Below are 23,879 nucleotides of genomic sequence, written 5' to 3' on the forward strand. Positions count from 1 at the left end.
ATGAGAACGCATTGGACAGCCGCTTACCACCACGAAATGATGTCCTTTGGCACATGTTACCACAAAAACTGGCCATAAAACATAACTTGGACAAACAGGCGCTGACCGGGAGTTGTGCAAACAGCCGGGAACTGGCTATATGTAGCTGCATTTACCATCTATTACATGTTGTCCACTCCATGGTTCTAGGCCCCAGACAATTAAGACATATTTTAGGGGTTGACCAGGGTATCTTAACATCTTCATAACACGCGCGACTGCAACACAAAGCCGAAAAAAAGGTAGCCACAGAAAATCGAACATGCCACCAACAGTTTTTCCAAAGACCTGTCCCAAAAACCCAACCGACCAACAAAAATAACTGAAAACGTAGCCAACAAATTACCCTGAAATGTTCAACGATCATAGAAATGGAGCACTGGGAGAAATTATTTTGTGTCATCTATAAGTTACGTAGCTGCATTCGTTTTATTCCATTTTCAAGTCACACATTTTCCTTGGTGCATTTTCTTCTTCCAAGAGAGAGTTACTTTTGGTCATCCCTACGATCTTATCGCCTTGATCGGTATCTGCTTGGAGGCCTAGAACATAAATCTGCCAACAAAATGGGAAGATCCAGAGGGCGAGCCGAGCAAACCAAACCCGGAGCTCAAAAAACCAGCGACGGCGACAGGTTGCAGCTCAATAAAGATCCAAATAAATATAATATCGCTGGTTCTATGAGTCGAAAAATGGGAGATATGAAAAGGATATGTGTTCATTTAGGGTTCGCGGGTTCCAGTTCCATTTACCTGCCCGACTTTCAACCTGTTCGAGGGCCAGAATCGAAGGCGGTCAAAATCAAATGGTCATGGCTTTTGTAAACGGGTGACATTTAAGAATTATGGCATGTAAATGGAAGGCATTCCCGGGAACGCCGATGCGTTGACAGCATCTCTTTCAGGAACCCCAACCATACGATTTCTTTTTTTTCTTGTTCGGGGGGCTACTGTTAATCAATTTAGAGCCTCATGGGTAGAGTAATTTTATTTTTTCAAAGTCAGATGCGGTGCAGGATAAGGAAAAGGCTGCTCTTCGATGTGCTGATTAATGGGCGATAGTCAAAGGTATTTGAAAAAATGTACTTGTATATGGAGATCTCTTTATGCACTACGATTATGCTAATAAGGCAATGATAATAACAAGTTGCAGAATTGAATGTTAACTGGAATTTTCTTTGTTTTAATGTTCAATCTTAATGGTAGTATTTCTTCTAGGCGCTCTATTTCCTGTAGTTTCTCAGTTTTCAGAGCGCTTTTTTTCCGGCACCCCACGGGGCGTATGCGTGTCAAAGCTGCCATCTGCTGTCGGACTTTTGGCTGCCTTTTGATAAATGCACCGCTATTAAAGTGCCGCCTTTGTAATGCGGAAACATCAAAGTGCACTTACACACACGCACTGAAAGCCAAACATTTGCATTCACACACACACGCACACACACTGACAGAAAGCCATAAAAATCACTTTGTAGCCATGGAGGAGGCGGTGCATCAGCGCAAACTATGCAACAACAACGGCGAGAAAAAGTGCAATGCAATCAATTCAAAGCGGCGAAGGGGGAGAGGAAAATCCAGCGGGCGGAGCGAGTGGGGGCTGTAAAATTACACTGCACAAAATATATATAAGTTTCCTGGTCAACATTGAAATCAAACAACAAAAGCCAGCTCTCTAAAGCAGCTTAAAAGTTTTATGATTTGAGTTTTGCATATATTTTTGGCTCTAAGCTTCTTTGAACTCTTTAAAATATATAAATGTAAGAAGATATGTTTTTTTTTCCCAGTGCATTGACAGCAGAACGAGAGCCAGCAGACGGCAGCATTTAATCCTGCAAAAAAGGCATTGCGAGGCAGCATAAAATGATGTTAATCCTTAAATAACGTGAGCAAAGCAAAAGTGGTAAAAAACGGGGGCAGCCAGGAGGATTGGGGTAGAGAGGGGCAACTCGACTGGATGATGGCGACAGCCAAATGCCAATTGAATGCCAAGCGGCTTTAAGCGACAGCCCACGATCAAAGAGACAGTGAATGAAAAATGGTGCAAAGTAATGGTTAAAGTGCTCGCAGGGCGGAAAGTCAGTGGAAATGCTCAAGGAGAATGGTGCTGCACATAAAGATTAAACTCAGGCTTAAATCAAAGGATAAAGCGGACAATGGAAACTGGAGTAACTCAGGGAGTTATTTAGTACGAAGATATCATTAATTCGTCAGGTTATAGTACTTTCTCTAAAAGTAATAGGAGCTACAATTCTTTCTTTTACAAAATGCATCTACATGATTCTGCAATGCGAAAAAGTCTTTTTGTAAAATACGTGCAATTTAATTTTGTTATAAATAGAATATTCTGATAAAATGTTCTTTAACTTAAATACTTTTTCTGCTCCGCTTTCATGTTTGGCATGCCATCGCAAGCAGCCAAAAGAAATAAAAAATATTTTACCAAAAAGAGAGCAGCATTCACTGGCAACAACTCACTTCCCCTCCATCAAGCGGTTTGACCCCAAAAAAGTCAAGTGCGGCGGAGCTCGAGTTCCGTTTTTCCCCTTCCGTACTTCCTGCCTCGATTTTCGGGTTTTCCCTGGCCTTTTACTCACTCAGGCAACAGCAACAAAAGCAAAGGCAGCTTTAGTGACAGCAACAACATCAGCAGGAAAAACAGAAATGGCAGCAACATCGGTGGAAGTTATGGTGGAAATAACAGCAACAACAATTACTTTACTTGAAGAGGTAAATAAGGAAAGTAACAGCAACAACATTGGTCCCAGAAGCAGCAGTAAAACATTAGAAAGTAGGAAAGCAACAGCAGCATTAGTGACAGTTGCAACAATAAGTAACTTAAGAGCAAACATCCTGGGTAAAAGCAATAGAGCTAGAAGCAACATGGAAGCAACATCAGTCCCAGTAACAGCAGCAACATGACAAGATTCAACTGTAACTGGAGCAACATTATTAGATTTTGTAGGCAAAAGTAACCTAGGAACCAACAAAAGCTACAGTAACGACACAAAAACAGCAGCCCCAAAAACAGCAACAGCATTGCAATCATCAGCAACATAACAGAAATTCCTGCGAGCAACAGAAATATCAGTAGAAATGGCATCCAAAGCAGTAGCACTGGCAACAGCAACAGCAACAGCAACAGCAGGAGCAACATTAAAAGCAGCCCCAAAGCAGCAGCAACATCGTCAACGGAGCAACACCCACCCGAATCGCAGGGAGATTCCACTCCGAGTTCGACTCGATTCAAGTGGCCAGGTTGGCACGCGCCGGCGCACTCAATTGGTGCACAGAGACAGGCGCGGACTGGGAAAGCACTCAAAATGGGGGACACCACTCTCGGAACTCGTTATGCGGGGCGCAAACGGGGCGTGGCCAGTCGGGCCAATCACCACCATGCCCGGTTGCGCCGCTGTGCGACAGATGTGCGCTCAAAAACCAGTTGAGCGGGTTCTCGAGTCGAGTTTTCGAACTGTGGAGTGTGGACTTGTGGTGGTTGTGCGTACGCCACGGCTACGGATGGCTCATCATCATCGGCATTATACCTGTGGTGGTGGTGGTGGTGGTGGTGGGCATGAGCATATGGAAACCGGGCATGAAGCGAGCCAGTTGAGCAGCACCAGATCCCTGAGCTCGAACCCCGAGCGCCGGCAGTTAACGCAGTGGCCTCGAAGCTGTAACAACATCTCGCGTCCGCTCGATCCGCTCCGTCACCGAGAATAGCGATAAGCGCAGAGAGTATCTTGAGTATCTGCAGTGAAACGTGTTATCGTGATAACGTTATACGTGTGTATTTCATACCATACACCAGGTGTATCTCAACTATTGAAATCGAAAACCCCAACATTCGCCGTCGGCTGAAAAAGTGAACTGTTATCAAATGTGCTAATCAAAACGAAAAAAAAAAAAGAAGAAAAATGTTGCAAACGTCTGCAAATTGATTTCTATCTCGGATATGCGAATTTACTCTGGTTATTAATAGATCTGGTTTAAGAATACGATTATATAAGCATCCTATGCAGACGGCGGCTTCCGTGGGACGCTTGACAAACTGATCAAGTCGTCGTCGTTATCTTCTATATCTCTTCATACTGGCTGCGATCGGGCTCCATTCCCATTCCCAGGCTAAAGCTGGCGACAGAATTTCGTGCAAAATACTTGGATTAACAACCGCCAAAATTGTGGAGGCAATTAAAATGAAGGTGAGTTTGGATTTCTTGGGCAGAAGTTTGAGAGGAATAGAGTTCTAAATATTAAAAACCATTTATGCATATACAAAGTGACAGATTCTTTTATAATAATAAGTAATAAGTCAATTTATTTGCTTTTGTCAAGAGGCAAGTTATCATTTGTTGTATGGTAGAAAAATTAGAATAACATTGCAAATTAAATAAATGCTTCTACATTTTGCAGTGTTTACCATTGAAGTTAGTCTTTAATATTCTCTATTTAATTAGACTGTGAATGTTTCATGTTTAACCCGTATTACTCGGTGTTTCACCAGTTTGTTTGCACACCCCCTCAAAATGAAGTGCTTGCTTTCCTTTTTAATTGCCGGACATAAAGTCCAGACCTCGAGTGACCCACAAATCAGTTTTTTATGTCCAGTTTCCTAGCCCGCTGCGAGCATTTTGGGCCAGAAAACGCAACAGGCGGCGTTTGATTGACCATTAGGAGTTGAAATAGTGAGCCGGAGTTAAGACAAAAACCGGGGCAAAACAGTTCCAATTCAATTCGAAAAAAGCCAGCACACTAATAACCGCTGGAAAACGATGAGTTTTCAAAAAATATGGAGACGACACAGGGCGGTGAATATGAAAAGCACACAAATCGCACAGTGGGGTTCCCTACAAAAACACTCAGAAAATAAACCCCAGATCACAGCCCACACTTTTGGGTATTACTCGAATATTGACTGTGAAATGAAGGCTGATATTCGGATGTATCTGCAACCAAACCCCAAAAAAAATCATATTCAACTTGGCCTTTTTTTCGTTGTATCTTTTCAAGACATTGCATTGATCGTGTCGCCTAGATGATGTTGCTCAATCCCTTGTTCATTCAACAACACATATTTTTTTGGTTTTTGGTATTTGGTTTTTGAATTTCGAATTTGATTTTGATTTTATTTTATACCCAGTCCGAAAACGTTTAATCGATTTTTACACCCGCTGTGCGTCGGGCTTTTTTTTTTGTTGTTGTGTGCGAACCACCCACAGGATTTTCGAAAAGTATTTGCCATGAGTCTGCAGAGAATCGATCATGATTTATGCTCGCCGATGATCGATTTGCCATGGCTTTGTTCGACGAGCATAATTTTCATTACCATAGCAAATTGGACAAGGTGCTGACGCTTAATGCTCTGCGCTATATTTTTAATCGCCCGATTTATTCGGCTACATTTCTTTACCGACCATTGTCATAGGGGGGAAAATCAGATCAGCGGGGGATCCGTTTACATTTCGAATCCCCGTTAGGCCCAGAACTAGAACTCAAATGTCAACAGTTCTGAGGTGCCGTCGCTGGTCAGCGATGGGGAATTCTCGGCGAAAAACCTTTTCTTGACATCATCGATCTTGACCCGGCCCAGATGTTGGTAGATCCCGCTTTATCATCCAAATCCAAATCCGAAAATGACGCCACTAGGCGCTGCCTTATGAATATTCAACAAAGTATGGAGATGGAGTCTTTTTTCCCTGCTCTTAGGTAGTCAGTCGGAGAAAGAGATATAAAAAAGGCATAAATATTTAAGCGTTTAAATGTCGAATGCCTGCGAAGCAGCTATAAAAAACGTATATACATATTTCAATAATCGATTTTACATTAATAATTCACATGAAAATTGAAAGATTGGAAAAAACTAAACCCCCCATAAATACACCATAGATGTTTTGTGTAAGAAGTCGTCGACGCCTCCATTTGTGGCTTTAAAAGTTTTCTTAAATTGGAGATTTGGTATTTGGAGGCGAACTAAAGTGGGTTTGCATTAGGATTAAATTTGGGGATTAGTTGGTTAAGCTTCAAAATTTTTTTCGGATTTTTAAATAGCTATTCATATTCAAAGTATTTATACTATAAAAATGACTTTTTATAGGATCTTTTAATTATGAATATTTTTAAGTGTATTTGAATGTGATAGTATATTTCCTGGTTTACAGAATGATTACAAAGATTTTAAGATACAGCCTTTGACTTTCCATATCGCCATCTACTTATTAGCTTTGAGTGTTTAAACAAAACACCTTTTGAGGATTACATGCTTAACTCCTTTGTCCCATAATCCCGCACAAGAAACCAAGAAAAAAAAGGAGCGCGTGCCGATGGCCAAGATTTTCCTACTTACCGAAGGATATTGGGAAAACCAGCTGCTTGAGCAGCGGTCAGCAGATTTTTCAGCAAGCCCCCTAATAATTGGATTCCCAGACAAAGGACATGCTCACGAGTGTCCTGTGACCACTGGGCGAAAATGCCTAATTGTCAACGCTGACAAGAAGTCTACGCCTTGGGTCTCCTTATGGAAACAATGGGCAAACGGCAAATGCATCTTGACTTGAGCCAATTGCCCCGATCAGGGACAAAAGAGAAACAAATATCACACCTTTGTTTTGGACATACATATACCTATTGACAATAGATGCCAGAATGCCAGAATGCCAGAGTTCCTGGTCAGTTGTCGGGTTGCGCATGCGAATTGCAGGAAGAGATCGCCGGGCAGACGTGTCAAAATCGCAGCAGCATTTTTAGCAGGTAAATGCGAAAAGTCCCCTTTCGAATGTATATCGAATGCAGGAGGCACAAGAGAGGTCCTCACAAAACCGCACAATAGATGGCGAGTCGAGTGTCTTTCCATTGTTCGCTCGAGTGCATCCACAAAATAGTCCTTAAAGGACGCTTAGTTGGCCTACAAATGATGCATGGCCCTTGGGCCTGTAAAATTGTAAAATGCCACAAATCATTGCCACTCCTGTCTGCCGGCAACTCAAAAAAAAAAAAAAATATACAAGAAGGATAGAGACCCAAACCCGCCCCTGGAATTTACGAGCCAACCCCTAACAGCAAACCATTCGATTTGATTTCTGGCAAAAAATTCCAATAAATAAAATAAATGTCCTTTTGCCAGTTTGTCGCCTGAAAATATTCTCATTTAATTGCTTGACAATTGCAAATTGGCCAAAGAGGAATCGTTTTCGTATTACAAACTGCAGTGCGCTTACTAAAAAAGTTATCCAACATTTCTAAAATAACTTGATTCAGGCATAAAAATATATATTTCTTTAAATACCAACAACTTCTACACTTTATAATATATGTATCGATTGTTTTTCTGTTCTTGCCACTTTGTCGGCCAAACAACAAATGGTTTTTGATTGTCTGACAATTGCAAATTGACAAGATAGAGGTTTTCAATACGATGTTATCGGTGGCATCTGCGAACAGTAGCCAAAGTGATTAGTTTTAGGGAAGCGAAACTAGTTTAGAACCTCTTTGCTGTTTGAAACTCACCGCTAAAATCATTCAAAGTCACCCAAATAAATTATCGGCTAGAACTCTGGCGGTGGCCCACAAAACACAAAAAAACAACTCTGGACTTGATTTATAGGGCCACAAAAAAAGAGGGGACTGAAATACAATAGCCGAAAGCTGGAAACTGAAATATGAAAATATTATATGTGTAATTTATGCAAAATGCAGATTTAGCTAATTAATTGTGGCCAATGCTCAATAAAAAATAAGAAATCAAACACGAAATCCCCCTAAAAACTCCGCACAAAGATGAGCTGTAAAAAAAAGGCAGACGACGCGAAATCAATAAAAGCCCAACTTATTGATGTTTAGTGGCTGTGACATGTTGACGAAAAGACAAAAGCATTTGGGATTTTCGGTTTCGGATTCACTCGATGCTCGAGTCCCCAACATTATGATGAATGCCTTAAAAATGCGCAAAACAAAAAAGATACATATTCAAAATAAAAAGCACGTAACAAATACAAGAGAACAAGAAAAACGCGTGTCGAAATCGTTTTGAGATACTTGCGGGCGATTTATTACTGGTTTATTAAGAGAACTTTGGCATGTCGATTTCCTCTCACCAGACTTTGAGTTTTGAGTTCTATTTGCACAACTGCCGCCCGCTAAATTTATGCAAAAAAGTACAAAACATTATTGTGGCAAAATAAAAAAACAAAAATAATGTTAATTGATAAAAAATGGCAAACGAAATGTTTGCCGTACTTCCAATTGCGAGGGTGGCTACACCCATAAGCTCTGAATTTCCAGCTTAATGCAAATGTTTCAAATTCAAATTCAAATTTATTGGCCAACAAATTGCATAGCCACAGGGTGCTCTATTATACAAAGTAACGCCGTTTGTGCATTCGAAATAAATTCGTTGGCGATTATCTCTAATTAAGAGCTAATAAATGTGCAAGATCAGATCTCGATAAAAACATAGCAGTAGCATAATTTAATTTGACATCGTTACAAACCTTTGTATTGCCATGAATATGGATTTAAACTGATAACAGATCTAGGGATATGAAAACGGGAAAATATGACTTGTATATAGCCAATCAAAATTAAATGGAATATTTATTAAATTTAAACAATGCTCACCTGAAAATATATTAATTTATAGGATTACCTTTTTCGATTGGTCCGCTCCTCCCAAATTGAAAGTAAATTAAAAATCCAAGTGGCCATAAATCTTTCGTTATAGAAAGAGCTTTATTCTGACTCCCCGCCCCATTACCATATAATTCGACCTTATCAATTCAGAAGACAAAAGCCCAAAACTGTGGCGACATATATAATTTACAAGTTCGTTTTAAATCGAAGACAGCTGCCGAAAGCCGCAAATGATTAAAACACGAAACAAGTTCAGGAAATTGCTGGTCCCCAAAACCAAATTGTATACCACATAGATAGATACTTATAGATAGAGCAGAGGGCCCAGAAGCAAATCGAAAACCCATTTTCAGATTGCCACTGTCATCTGAATATTTAGTTTGTTATTTTTTTGTTTTTTTTTTCTGTTCGACTCCTTGCTTTATGTTTTTGTTTAGTGTTTTCGGAATGTCGTTGACGCTGGTCGTTCGCTTTGAAATTTAATATCGAAACGTTGTCTATGCAAATGAACATTGCCACCTGTTTATGTTTATGGCCAGTGGAAATGGCAGCCAGAGAAGCTGAAAGCTAAAAGCGGGAAGCTGGGCTCCAAAAACGGCATTAGCTGCATAAGTCGGGCGATCTATCAACCTCGATCCCGAAGATCTGGGATCTGGGGATTCTCGTCGTCGTTCTCGAGTGGATGATCTGCGCGGTGGAAAACGCGTGAGAACGTTGCCCCGTATGCAAATCACTTTTCGACCTCAAAAGCCCCGCTCCGGGCCCCGAACAAAATAAAATATACGAAAACTAAAACGAAGAAAGTATTAAAATGAAATTTATCTCGTATGCGAGCAGTCAACAGTTATAATAAAACGCGGCTGGGAGCGCACACAACAAAAAAAAAAAAGAGGCCGGTGTGTTCGCCAACAGCAACATCTCCAACGAAATGGCTGTAAAAACTCAACCAGACCAGTCCCAATGAAACCCAGAACTCAGAACCCAGTACCCAGAACCCACAACACAGAATACAGAATACAGCATACAGCATACAGAACACAGAACTCAGAGCCCAAAACGATCCCATACCGATCTGATGCGATCCGAGACCCGGAGAGATCATCTCGCGTTGAGTTCAGTTTTGTGTTTTGTAGTGTAATAAAGTGCGACATTTTAAGTCGTAGCCGCTCTTTAGGCCTTAACTTGTCAACACTGGAATTGTGGGATACTGGGGTACATTACACTGAGAAAAATTCAACAAAAAGTACCTGAAAGAGCCCCCAAAGTATAACCCCTTTATTAATTAAAGTATGTGCATCAAAATATTTCTAAGTATTAATTCTATAGTAATGAGGAGACTGTGGAATCCTATCTTATTGATCCCTCTTTTGTTGCAGTGTAATTTACACACCTAATATATACCCCGAATCCCCCATTTTACCCAGCTCAACCGAGACTTCGTCAACGTCCGAATTTCAGAAACCGAAATGTAAAAAAAAGCACAATGATATAAAGTGAAATAAAACTTTTTATATATGCATATATAAAGTTTATATTTTAACACAGCCTTTTTCGTTTCGCCTCATGGCGTTTTAACGATCGGTTGTATATTATCTTTAATAGATATTTCATTTGCATTTTAGTTACTTTTTGGCAATTGTCAATTAGCCACTTAGCGGCTTAAATTGAAAACTGACAGCTGCAAATCGAAGGGCTTTTCTTCTCAATATTTCTGTTGGCTGTCGAGAATATTGGCTCTTTGTTTTGGGCCCATAAAAATGTTGGCGACTTTGGCTCGCAACCATTTGGCCGTAAAATATTTTACGATGTTACGCCAACTCGATTCTCTGTCCTCCAGCCTCCCCCCCCAAAAAATCCACGCCTTTCCCAGATTCCCAGATGAATCCACATCGACGAGTTGTCTGCCATCATAATATTTGACTAGGCTCCACTCTGGATTTGGATGTTCGAGGGAGGTGGGGAAGTGGAGCTGTGTGTGCGTGTGATGTGCGAATATGTTGTGAAAATTGAATGGCATATGCACATTTTGTCGCCAGTGATAAAATTTAATAACACTGATAAATTTAGCAAAAACACGCTGCACCATTGACATAAAGCGGTAATTAAGTTTGCCGGAGAGATGCACAAACCAACAGTAACGCACTCGTAGTTGGACAGGTTTCCTTGAAAGTGCAGTAGGCATTCGATAAGCAGGAAAAGGAGAAATTAAATATGAGTGAGAGAAGTGTAGCTGCGGAAATAAAGATATAACAAGGATCATACAACCAAAACAAATCTGAAATCATTGCCATCAAAAGTCTGTAAAAATAAGGACTTTAGTAGTACAAAGATAAGCATGTTAATATCTGCACTGAAGACTTTCCTTGATACTCTAGGCACACTTAGTCAGTGAGCACTGTATTCCCATAGAAATGCATGCCCTTTTCATTTCTGTTGCCGTTTCTGTCGGCTGCCCAGTTATAGCAGCCCATTAATTTGATTCGATCAATGGGCGCGACAACAGCAATACCAACAGCCATAGACTTTATATATGTAGATGCACATATATAAATGGAGGAGTATATGGACTGAAGGAGTGAAAGAGTTGGTCGGCGACATTACCATTAACCGCTGCCCGATGAAATATTTGTAAACATTTAGCCAATTTATGGAGCGTGCTCGTATTATGGATATGGATGCTTTTATTCCACATTTTTTGTTTTTTTCCTTTTTTCTTTGTATTACTTTACTCCAGATCGTGGGCGTTTGTTGGCCGCTTCCATTCATAAAGAGCAGTTCGTGTGGCCATTAAATAACAATCAGATACGAAACGATGATCCCAACTTAACGCCAAACAAACGCCGACGTGTTAACTTTTTGGTAGTCATATTTTAGCATAATTCAATATATTAAGGCCCACGCAACGCGGGATAACACAAAAAAGTAGCTCTAATTAAAAAGCGATACGCCTTTTTGGAAAGTCAACGCGCAAACCACCAGCAACTGTCCATACGAAGAAAAAAAATATATATTTATTTGACAGACGCCCGTTGAAAATTTTCATGGCGCATAAATCAGCTAAAAAGAGTTTACACAACAAAAATATTGGAAATAAACCGAGCAGCCTTCGCTGCGATTTGTTGTTGAAAAGCAGCTTAAATCGAGAGATCGAAAGGCCTTAGGAAAACATTTGCCAAAATCCGTTCAAGTGACAAGTGGCCAAGTGGCCAAGTTGTTGTTATAACTGCTTCGATATCGGCCAAAAAGATATGTCCATTGTGGTTTCTCTGCTATCAAGCGGCTTTTGTTTGGATTTTTTTCCATCCATCTATCTATCTGTCTATCTTTTTTTGGGAGCACAACATTCTCACGGTGGATAGAAAACGCAAGGAGATGACAAGTCACAACCGGAGAAACCAATTGAGTGCCAAGGGCTTTTGTCATCAAACCAACGATCCATCCATTGATATAGCAATCGATATTGGTTCGGTAGTCCCTCCGATGATCGCTCAATTTGCGCAATGACGTGAAAGATTCGAATGATTCAAAGATTCGAAGATTCCCGGTTTTTTTCGGGGGGTAATCGATCTTCTAGGCGTGTCCCTACTTATTTTTATTCGAACCAAAGATGATACAGTTCTCAACTCAGCCAGCTACCGGTTGCAATATCATCGCGTTTACTTTTATTTTTGTCTTTTTTCCTTGAACACCTTGCCCGGACAGATAACTCTATGCATATCCCTGTGGAATGGGCAGAATTATAAACTTTATTGCATACTCTTCATGTGTCTTTTATAGTTCGGCTCTTGGCCTTTTGTTTTTCCCACTTTTATACGACTTGCCAGTCGTATGCCGTATGCCAGGGGGTTATTTATGACATTTCGAGCCAAAAGTTGCAAGGTGCAAGTTTTAAATTGTGGAATTTTTATGAGGGCCTCGCTTCGCATGGGTCGAGTGTGCTTATATAACATTGGGTATTCATAGCAAATAATAACAATAAAAGGCACAGAACTAGCCTCGCTCCCACAGATAACCGGGGAGATCTTTTATCGCACTTTGCGACCCGCAGAGATCCGGCGAATTCATCATCTTCTATCAATTCCGAAAATCTTTCCCAGTTCCGTCTGCCAAGATGGGGGTCTTAATTCGACTTGTATCTATTTTTTGAGATGGAAGCTAGGATTTAGCATTGTATACTTTCGGTTATCCTCAAGTTCGAAACCACTTAATGTGTTACAAATTAAGTTCCTTAACGTCATTAACCATGTGATAAATGTATCTACCCCTCAACCAAATCCATTCACCATTTCTGGCCTACTAAAGCCATTTTCCGCACTTTATTCTGTCACCCAGTCGGAAAAGTTTCCACGAATTCTAAGCCGACAAGAAACCCATTTTGAATTCATGGGCAGATTTATGCAACTCGCATTGAAACGCACACACACACACACACACAGCCGAAAAAGGCTCACGAGACACTCACGAGTAAATTACAGTCAAATGACATGCTCGCCAAAAATGCCACTTCAAATGTGTCCTTCTGCCCCCTCTCCCCCCCTCTGCGCACCACAGCCATCCATCCGCCTATTTTGTCCTTCTGACAACTGACATATTTTCAAAAGTGGGCATAGACATGACAACAACAACAATTGCATGTGTATAACCAACAAGCTGCAGGGAATTGGAAGTGCGATTTCGACTCTGACACACTGCGAGAAAGTACTTTAAAATCCATTCGATTATTTAACCAAAGTTTGTACTTAAAGCTATTTAAATACTCATATAAAATAATATTTAAAATATTTTAAAATCGAATCATTTATGAGCTCTTCGATCTTCTACTTATAATTTTCATATTTCGAATACTTTCAAAATCATTTTTTTGAGTGCATTGAAGTCACTGTCTCAGCCTCCGTTTTTGTGTGTTAAAACGGGCGTTGGGAAAACAAATTGCTGAAAACACCCCTCGTACCGCTACCCCTCCCTTGCCCTCCCTTGCCCTCCCTTTCCTCACCCCATCCCCACTTTCCCGGCAATATTCGGCCTTGTTGTTGGTTGTGTTTTTCGGGCGCGCAATGTGAAAAGTTAAACGAAAGTGACAGGCGACGCCAAAGAGGAAGGGATGTGGGTTTGGGATTGGGTTTTGGATTGGGATTGGGACTGGGACTGGAACTGGGCTGCGGTAGATATGGCAGAGCGCAGGCTCGTCCAGGGAAAATCGGGTGGTTGAGGGGCATTTGTGGGCATGGTGTGGTATCTATGGGTCGGGGGGCCTGACTGCCGACTACCGCTATTAAACGTGTCACATATACACGGCGGAGTTGAAAAGTTAAATGGCAGCGGCTGCGCGTTCAGAGACGGCCATGTTAGGATGTAGTTATTTAATGTCCACGGAACACGCACAGATACAGATACAGATGCAGATACAAGCTCACATGTTGCTCATTTTGATGGTGGCCATATTGCATATTTCGGTAGGCCTCAAACCCCCCTCCCTTCCTTCGAACGTTGGCCATACTAGTAGATACATTTGTATCTGATAGTTTGCGGCCTGTCATAAATTATTCTCATAGATATCTATTACCCAAGGGGTATGCTTTTGGTTATGCGCTGTTTTTTTCTTCCTCAGCTCTGCGCTTCGGCATTGTCTTATTAATTGCCTTAGTCGCAAATGGCGGGCCCTTTGATCGGGTTTTAGTCACGGCCAAAGGTTTTATCTCGTATTTATTTGTATTTATTTTCCGGCGGCAACAGAAGAAACGAATTCGTCAGCTAAGTTAACAACAAGTTGTCATAAGTTAAACGACAATTATTTGTGTCTACGATTGTTTTCTCAACGCCAGTTACCAACATACAAAAAAAAAAACAGTCAACATGTATTTTCCCTGCCATTTTTGATTAATGGAAATACTTCGTTTCGCATTTCCTTGCCCGTTGCATTAATGAATGAAAAGTACATAACCGCAACGCGAACCATTAATTAAACGCTTCAAGTACTGTATTCAATTCTCTTTATGTGGATATTTAAAATTCATCCCAAATTGCACATCATAATCAACAATAACCAGATCGAGCAATTGAAATGTTTTTCAATCAAAAGAAAGATAATGAGAAGGCATTAACTTGGTTTGAAGTGTTCTTTGATGGGAATAAGTAAATTATTCCAGTTTAAAACTGTAAAATATTAAAAATTATTGAATATTCTCTAAAATTCAGTGGTTTATTTTTCTAAAAGATTTTTGATGTACTTGCGTTTAAACTAAGGGAACATGTTTCAATGTTTTGGTTCTGTAATCAGCATGTATTAATATACATATATTAAAAGTACATTTTAAAGGTTTTAAAACCAACCGGATTTACTTTCACATTTTATCTTATCTTTGCTTGATTTATATATAATTAAGTTACATATTATTTAGAACACTTGATATATATCACTTGAATTAAATTCAGAACGAATAATTTACCTTCGTTAAAAATACCTTAATGCTTTACAAAATGATTTACAAATTCTCATGTGCATCAATTAAATATGTGCTTCAACTTTAATTTTATTTTAGCACCTTCTGATTACCTAGTGACATAAATTTTCAAAATAAATATATTTAAATTTAAATTATTACACGCAGTCGGTCGAAATTCCCATTTCAATATACACTTGTTCAAATTATCAGCTTTAATTAATTAATAAGGCGATGCAATGCAGATTTGGCAGCCGTTAAAATATTTGTTGAAATCAACACTTTACGCTCAGCACTAAAAAATCAATTAAGAAAGCCGCAATCTAAATAATATGGATAATACGGCGGATTATTTTTCGCCTCGGTCTCTTTTTTGTACTTTATGAAACGCAATAAAATTTGTTGGAACACTCATTTAAATCGGCGTAACATGCAGGCGATACATTGAATATTCATAAGATTGATCTTTGCATGGGTCGATAAATTTCACATTTTGGTGACTTTGGAGTGAAGCAGTTGCCGTCGCAGCCACAATAACACTGATATCGCCAACAACAATTAGCATAACATTTTTAAATTTATGGTTCAATTTTGAAAAAAGAGCGAATCGGAGTCCGAAAAAATGCAAAACGAAAACAAAACAAATCCCCGGGCGAATGAAACTCGTCTTTTGTGCGGCTATTGAAATTTGTTAATATACATAAGTTAAATGCTGCAGCTAAGAAATAAAACAGAAGCCGCCGGGACATTTGCCAGATTTATTGAACGATTTCATTTGAAGGCACAACAAAAGAAGAAACAAATCCGACGGGCGCTACGATTTCAGATCAGATCGCATAGCTTTTCGTATGTATATTAAACCGATCCGGTTCTCAGGTTTGTGTGTTATATTAAAAAAAAAATAAAGAATCACATGAATTTGCATAGAAAACTTGTCTAAACTCCAATGCTGACCACGATTTTCATTATATATTTTATATATTATATTTTATATACCCGCTTTCTTCTTCCAGACTGAGCTGCGTTCCTGCGCAGCGTGTGGGGAACCCATCTCGGATCGGTTCTTCCTGGAGGTCGGCGGCTGCTCCTGGCACGCCCACTGCCTCCGCTGCTGCATGTGCATGTGCCCCCTGGATCGCCAGCAGTCCTGCTTCATCCGGGAGCGGCAGGTGTACTGCAAGGCCGACTACAGCAAGTGAGTACTGCCAAATAAAATATATATCTTAAAATATGGATAAAATTAGATGAAATATTCCATAGATACAAATCTAAAAGTATCATACAACTATACTAAACCTTTTAAACATTTCCCCTTGATTTTAATTCGATTTTCCACCGTGTAGCATTCCACTTCACTCAAAAAACTGCCCCATTGAACTTTCGAAAAATTCCAATTGATTTTCCAAACTCGATTGTGTATGTGCACAAGTGTTTTCCGAATAGTTTCCCACACATCTTCTTCTGTCCACCTGGTTAATTGTAATTGTAACAATTCGACAGCGTTTGCGACTTAATCCATAAAGTCAACAGCGACAAAGATGCGGCCAAAACGTAACGAAATGAAAACTTTACGGGGAGAATGCAACTTGCAAGTTAAAAAGTATCTGGCAGATACAAAAAACACACAGGGGGAGGGTGGAGGGGAAACGTAGGAAAACGGTGTCGACGTCGAACGAAATGAAAATAAACAAACAGACGCGCCGTGAGATGCTGTAAAAATATTTATTTTTCAAGTTAAGAATTTTAAGTGTGCATTGCCCGATGGAGACATCATCCAGCTTCGGCTTTGGCTTCACCATCGTCATCGGCTTCGGCATCCCATCCCATCCCATCCCATCGCATCGCATCGTATCTGAACCCATCCCGAGACCCATCCCCATCACCATCCGCATCCGAGTCATGCTCTGGCCATACATTGTTGTGGCTGTTGTAAAAATAAGCTTAAAAGCTAACAATAAGCCAACGAAAGTTGCCGACTCATTTGGAAAAACGTTTGCCAGGCCTGCAACTTCCGCTTGGAAAGCGCTCTGGCATACAGGAAAATACTTAACCATATCGCATTGATAAAGATGCCTCCGTTCTCCATTTCGATTTGCTCCCATATCTAAATGGGCATGTGCTTCAAATGAAACATAATTTGCATTTCATTTTGATAGTTATGCTAAGTAAATCCACTTTTAAGCAAACTAATACTTAGAGTTATTTTAAGTAGATCCACTTCCAAACGAACTAATACTTAAAGTTATGTTGAGTGCATCCAACTTCAAACGAGCTAATACTACTACTTACTCTTACGCTGTACGTTTAATTACTTATTAATTTATTTAAACTCTCCAGATGTATTTTGTATTTCATTTTTATCACCTATTAAGCCCCACTGATTGCTATTTCCTCTCGTTTAATTGCAGAAATTTCGGCGCCAAGTGCTCGAAGTGCTGTCGCGGCATCTCCGCCTCGGATTGGGTGCGTCGGGCACGGGAGCTGGTCTTCCACCTAGCCTGCTTCGCCTGCGACCAGTGTGGACGCCAGTTGTCCACCGGCGAGCAGTTCGCCCTCATGGATGACCGGGTGCTCTGCAAGGCTCATTATCTGGAGACGGTCGAGGGTGGCACCACATCAAGCGACGGTTAGTATTTTACTAGGGCTTTACTTCCATCAATTGTATGAACAAAACTGGGGGCATAAAAACAAGTTGGAAACATGCTGCACGCTTCAACGGCAGAACGGTTGCCAATTCGGGACGCTTCACTGTGAACGGTACAGTGAGGCTGCGGCAGAGTTAAGCGCCAGCCAGTCGCCGCCACTGACGAAATCGTGTCACACTCGTAAAAAACAACTCTGCCGTTGATTTCTTTCCTTTCCTGAGACGACGTGATCGGCTTGTGAATGTCGTAGCCCAGTCCCCCAGTTCCCCAACCCAAAGACTCCATCTGCAGTGCCCTGAAAACCCCAACTCCTCCCTGGATGGGGCAGACCACCGTGTCCGGTCACAGTGGTCACATAAAGCATGGCAGCAACAGCAGCAGCCTATAAACCATAAACACTTTTTGACGTTTTCAATTTGGCCGACTGTCAAAATGCTTTTAGACCAGGCCTAGAGTCACTGGGAACTTTTCAGTTACAGACCTTTATGGCTTACACGCACTTGAGACGGTTCAGAATTCCCTTCATACAATGTCATTCCATGAATATTATAAAATTGAAATATATTTTAAATTTGCTATAAGTATAAGTTCCTTTTCATGCTTAATATATATTTTAAATTATTGTTGATATATTTACATGAAATGAAGAATCCAGTTTGTTTACATATGATACTCTACCTTTTACAGTCTCGTAGGGACTTAAGTTGCAATTGTAATTGCATTTCTGATCGCCCTCTTATTTGATTTTAACTCTTTTATTTTTTTCCCATTTCAGAGGGCTGTGATGGCGATGGTTATCACAAGAGCAAGACGAAACGGGTGCGCACCACATTCACCGAGGAGCAGTTGCAAGTGCTGCAGGCCAACTTCCAGATTGACAGTAATCCGGATGGCCAGGATCTGGAGCGGATCGCCTCGGTGACCGGTCTCAGCAAGCGTGTGACGCAAGTGTGGTTCCAGAACTCGCGAGCGCGTCAGAAAAAACACATACATGCTGGTAAGAATAAAAGTAAGTAGTGGATTAGTGCCGCATGCATCCTCCTCTAGAGTATCCCTAGAAAATCCCAAAAAAAAAAAAAAATATATATGTAGAACCCGATTTGATGACCACTTGCAATTTATTCCCCACATGCAATCCTTACCAGCTGCCAACACAGTACTTACAATTTCTTCTGTTTTCTTCTACTTTCAACAAACGATTTTTGATTGCAGTACGCGAACCGGAAGGAAGCTCATTTGCGCGTCATATTAACCTGCAGTTAACGTATTCATTTCAGAATAACGCACAGAACCCAATGCATTTGAACGGCTCTAAAGCGGGTCTATACCCGACTCATGGTAAGATTAAGATTAAGTTAACAAATTGCATATAAAGTGGCTTACTAAAGACTTACTTAGGGAACTATACATACATACCAAAGATAATCAACTAAAAATACATTCCTTTTGTCTCCTTGCAGAATCCTCTATGGATGAATTGTCGCAGGACTCCAGTGTGCACTGTATGCCCAGCGAGGTGTGACTGGAGCAATCCTCGCCAGCTCGAGCACATCGCTAGATGGCTGGCTGGCCACCCACAAAACGTCCTTTCCTAGTCAAAATTTATGTAATGCGTCCACGAATGCAGTTTCGCAGAAATCACAAAATTCGATCCGTTGAAAACTAGAAAAAAGACAAACCCATCATACAAAGCAGACCCAGTTTATAGGCTTTGAGCAACCCGAAAGAACCACCCAACGTCATCACAGTGAAATCTCATCATAAAAGACACAGCAAACAAACAAACAAACAGACAAACAAACATTCCTGCATTGTAGTCTAAGAAACTGCAGCTTAGTTAATTTAATTTAAATGAAATTTAAATTTAATTTAGTTTAATGTTCAGTAATCGATAAGTGTTTCCCCCCATCATTTAACTCGAAGATTGATAACTGCTTGCCAAGGCTCCTGTAATATATTTATGCGTATGCCTAACCAATCATTGTCGTATATATTTACCATGAGAAACGTTGTTATTGTTTATTTTCTTGTTTTCTAAATGTATAAAAATCGATATAAATATATATATATATATATATAAACATAGAACTATAGTCGTATCCTAAATATAGCTCGCCAGGCAATTTGTATATAGTAATGATAGCCGAAATTGATAAGCAACGCAGAAAACAGTTAATGCGAAGAAACTACACAGCTAAAAACTAACATTTAGTTAACAAAAATTATAAAATACAATTAAAGATGAACCGAAATCAATTAAAAAAGAAAAACAAATTAAAGAGAAAACCACTTTTTCAAAAACAAATCAGACGTGTGTTGTAAATTTATTGGAAGTGGAAGGGTCTAATTTAAAGGTTTATAAGGCAAATAAATGGATAAATATCAAAATATATTTAGTGAATGTATCTTGTATTCTTCCCATAATGATGGACAGTGTATCTGTAGCTTTTCGTTGTTTGTTTTGCTATTAGCTAACTGCTATTGATTGAAATCTTCTGCTAATACCTCAATTTCTATCAATTTGAACGTTTGCTAATGCCAAACAATCTCTTTGGGCAACACTCCAAACCGATTTCCGGTGCTCCTCGATCCGATCCGATCCGATCCAATCGCTCGATCATCAACCTGTGCCCCACCAGAGCGATCTGTTGAAAAAGCATCTGCCGCAGACAGTGTGACGACGACTTTTGAGTTCGAGCTGCAAGATCGCAAGATCGCCGGTCGGATCACATGCACATGGTTTGTGGGCACTCGAGGTGCCAGTCATGTGGCTGGATTCTAGTGTTGCACTTCAGGTTCCGTGCTAAGTGCATCGAGAGAGAAGCGAAGGCATTAATTGAATTATAAGCCTAGATTATGCAGAGGTTTCCTGCCCAACATCCCACATCCAACATCCAGCTGTTCGGATAAAGCAATTTGTGTGGAAGATCATCGCGATGATCATGCTTATTGGTATCGAGAGTGGATAAGGTATTGGGGATTTGGGTTTGGGTTTGGGTTTGGGTTTGGGTTCGGGGTTTCGGGCATTCGGATTGAGGAATGGGCATGACTGGGCAGGCTCTGGGTACTGCACTTGTTTGTAATTCCTGTTGTTGATTTATAATTGTGCGATCGCATTGCAGACGAAAAGGGCTTTCCATAGCACGTTACAAAAATATCAACAAATCGTCATCATTAATAATGATCACTCCGGGCTATGCTTGCTACTACACGGAAAGAAAAACATATTCAAAATAGCTATCAAAATTAGGGATTTACTTGTAAAATAGCTTATCACTTAGGACTTCAGTTGAAAATATATATCAGAAAGGAAAGTGTCGTTGGAAATATTAATAAAATAAAGCTGTTAAAAGTAATAGAAATAAATGATAGTTTATAATGACACAACCCATTTTTGTGACAATTGATTTTTTTTTTTCAGTGCATATATTTAGCGTATTTTTCATCGTGTTTGTGTGTGTTTATTTTTCGGGCTGCCCGGTTCATTTGTCAAATTTCACCGCGCCCCCAAGAGATCCCCGGTAGATATATCTCGAGATCTGTTGGTCGGATCGGATCTCGTGTTGTTGCCGTTGTTATTTGAGCAAACATTCAACACTTGAGCCGAGAGATTTTCGTGGCCAGGTCCAACAACTCAATTCCCAGAGGCCCCTACCCCTGTCCCTGGCCCCTGCCACTGTCCCTGCCCCTTCAACTCTCCCTCCGCGGCAATGAAATTATGAATGATGTGATACTTTTGCCATTGAGATGTTTTCACAGTCGCGGGGCCCATGACATGCCCCGGCCATATCTTATTTGCTATATCTACATCGCTCGCGAGATTGGAAACTGGCAACTCGACTTGCTGCCGGCTGGTTTCTGGTTGCCAGTTATATGAGTTACCCACATCCCATGGCCCCAAGTTCCCCATCCCAATTGTTGCTGCCGTGTTTGTGTTATTTCTGCTGGAAATGAGCGATCGCGTGCAATAATTTGTAGACGACTTTGCCGTCGCGCAGACTTTCAGGCCATAGCATTCACAGTATCCAGAATCGTGAATCCAGTGTCCAGTATCCAGTGTTCAGTGTTCAGTGTCCAGTATTCAGCATCCAGAGTGCAGAATCCGTATTCGGAATTGTTGCTGTTGCTGCACATGCTGCACATCATTTTTCAAAATCATTCAAACACTTGTTAAATATTTTCTTAACCGATTGATGATGATTGTGACTCGCCGAGGTAGAATCATCATTCTGCTACAAAATTATTTGTGTTTATCAATAGAACTGCGCTGAAAAAGGGTCCGAAGTCTCGGAACTTCGATCTCTGTTTCGGTGTCAGTGCACAGAAAATAATTCTTTACTTTTTTGATGTTTTAATGTCGAGGGATATTTTTCTAAAGCCTTTTTAATAAAAAAAAATGCATAAAAAGTTTTGTCTGCTATTGCAAATTTATTGTAGAATTTTTAGCACTATTGTATTGATTTGTTTTCTGTGTACCCGTCAAAGGCATTGACTTATTACGATTTTGTTGGCCTTTTCACATCCACGCTGGCCCGCTGAAATTAATTGATATCTGTGGTATGCGCTTTGTTGGACTTTGATGAGAGGCGGCCCCAGCCCTCAGTCTTCGCTTTCCAGTCTTCGGAGCCCCGTTTCCAGTCTTCTGGCCACTTTGGGCACTGGACACTGATGATCGATTACAGAACGTGCCGGAGTCGTGTCGAGTGGCCATTGAAAACGGGGTCAAGAGTGGGTATGCCATTCGGTGATTGGGTATGCAAATTTGCAGCAGATGCAATAAGCATTGTAATTCCTGGCCATTGGCCCATCATCACATCTCAACTCCTTCATCGCCTCGCTGGATCATCCATCCATCCATCGCATCCAACCATCTATACATCCAACCGTCGAGGAGGTCCCGGCCAGATCCGACAAAGGGAGCCCGCTCCTTTCAACACTTTTGAACACTTTTGAACACTTTCGACCATTCGAAGACCAACCTCATCGAATCTCAATCCGTCTCCATGTGCGTGTGACTCACGCCGCTTGGCATTTTAATTGATTTTGGGGGGCGCAAAAATCTTGTGCCAAAATCCCCAACGTCACCACACGACCCGCTGGCACACGTCCTATGGACATCGCATAGGTGTCTGAATCACGGATTCCCAGGGGATAAGCTCCATTTATAAGCCGAGAGAAGGGGGCTTAAAGAAGAGGTGGGGAAATTGGTTCTGCAAGCTGTCATGGCTTTATTTGGCTAAAAAGGTGCCGTGAAATAATTTATACTAAGTTTATTTTGTGCCACGCTTATTAATGGTTAAAATAATAAGCCATTTGTATGTGTTATTCAAGTTATTTATCTTTTTGAGTTATAGCTACGTTGTACTTAACGAATATCTAGTTGAAACCCCCTTTTCCGAGCCCCTGTGTTTTCGAGTAAGGCACGTACGAAAAACGCTGCTCACCTAGGAGCTGGAATGGGACATTCATCATGCTGCATTGCCAACTGCCTGACTCCTTGCATCCGAATCTGAATCCGAATCCAAATGCTCAACTGACTGCCTGCGTAGGCGTTACTGGTGGTCAACATCTCCTCCTCCTCGTGCCCCTTCTCTCCTCCGCTGTGTTTACCTCCATTGGGCGTTGGAGCACGTAAAAATGTAACACCAACTGGCTGGATAAATGGAGGAGGTGCGGGCAGGAGGAATGAGACATCGACAACTTACGCATATCTGAGATGGCTCTTTGGTTTATTACTGGCTGAATAAGGCTGATTTTATAAAGGACTTTCGAAAACATAAGAGTGAGGCATAAAAACACAAAAATTAAAATTAATTACAAATACATGGTTGATTTAAACAATATTAATAATCAATGCGCAGTGTCGAAATGATGTGCTCAATAATAAAATAAAAATCTGAGGAGCAAAAGATGAGTAATTTGTAAAGACTTCGTGTCATATCTTTTATAAAAGTCTAAGGAAAATGTTTTTATAAATCTGTAGTATGTATATTATTTGTATTATTTTTAGTACTAGCATTCCATTTTTCATTACAATCAGTCAGCACTGTCAGTACTGGTGCTCCTGTTCCATCGACTGTGCCATTCGGAGGCCAAGTCCAATTTCCATTGGCTTGGCGAGTGGATGCGAATCCCTT

The 23,879-nt window shown here is 40.6% G+C and overlaps 1 protein-coding gene across 3 annotated transcripts; it reads left to right on the forward strand.

The window, feature by feature from the left end:
• Positions 1-3,718: 3,718 nt before the first annotated feature.
• Positions 3,719-20,010, forward strand: LOC120448541 (LIM/homeobox protein Awh). Of its 3 annotated transcripts, none has more exons than XM_039630586.2 (6): positions 3,719-4,234; positions 16,111-16,292; positions 17,506-17,723; positions 18,518-18,751; positions 18,955-19,080; positions 19,203-20,010. In XM_039630586.2, exons 1-6 carry the CDS (start codon positions 4,229-4,231, stop codon positions 19,262-19,264), a joined length of 828 nt encoding a protein of 275 aa, XP_039486520.1. In that variant the 5' UTR covers positions 3,719-4,228; the 3' UTR covers positions 19,265-20,010. The 3 variants fall into 3 exon arrangements, with proteins under 3 accessions (XP_039486520.1, XP_039486521.1, XP_039486522.1); XM_039630587.2 differs by having other exon boundaries at positions 18,518-18,739; XM_039630588.1 differs by lacking the exon at positions 19,203-20,010 and having other exon boundaries at positions 18,518-18,739; positions 19,020-19,050.
• The last annotated feature ends 3,869 nt before the right edge of the window (positions 20,011-23,879 follow it).

This window comes from Drosophila santomea, chromosome 3L (assembly GCF_016746245.2).
Source record: "Drosophila santomea strain STO CAGO 1482 chromosome 3L, Prin_Dsan_1.1, whole genome shotgun sequence".
In the NCBI taxonomy this organism is placed as follows: Eukaryota; Metazoa; Arthropoda; class Insecta; order Diptera; family Drosophilidae; genus Drosophila; species Drosophila santomea.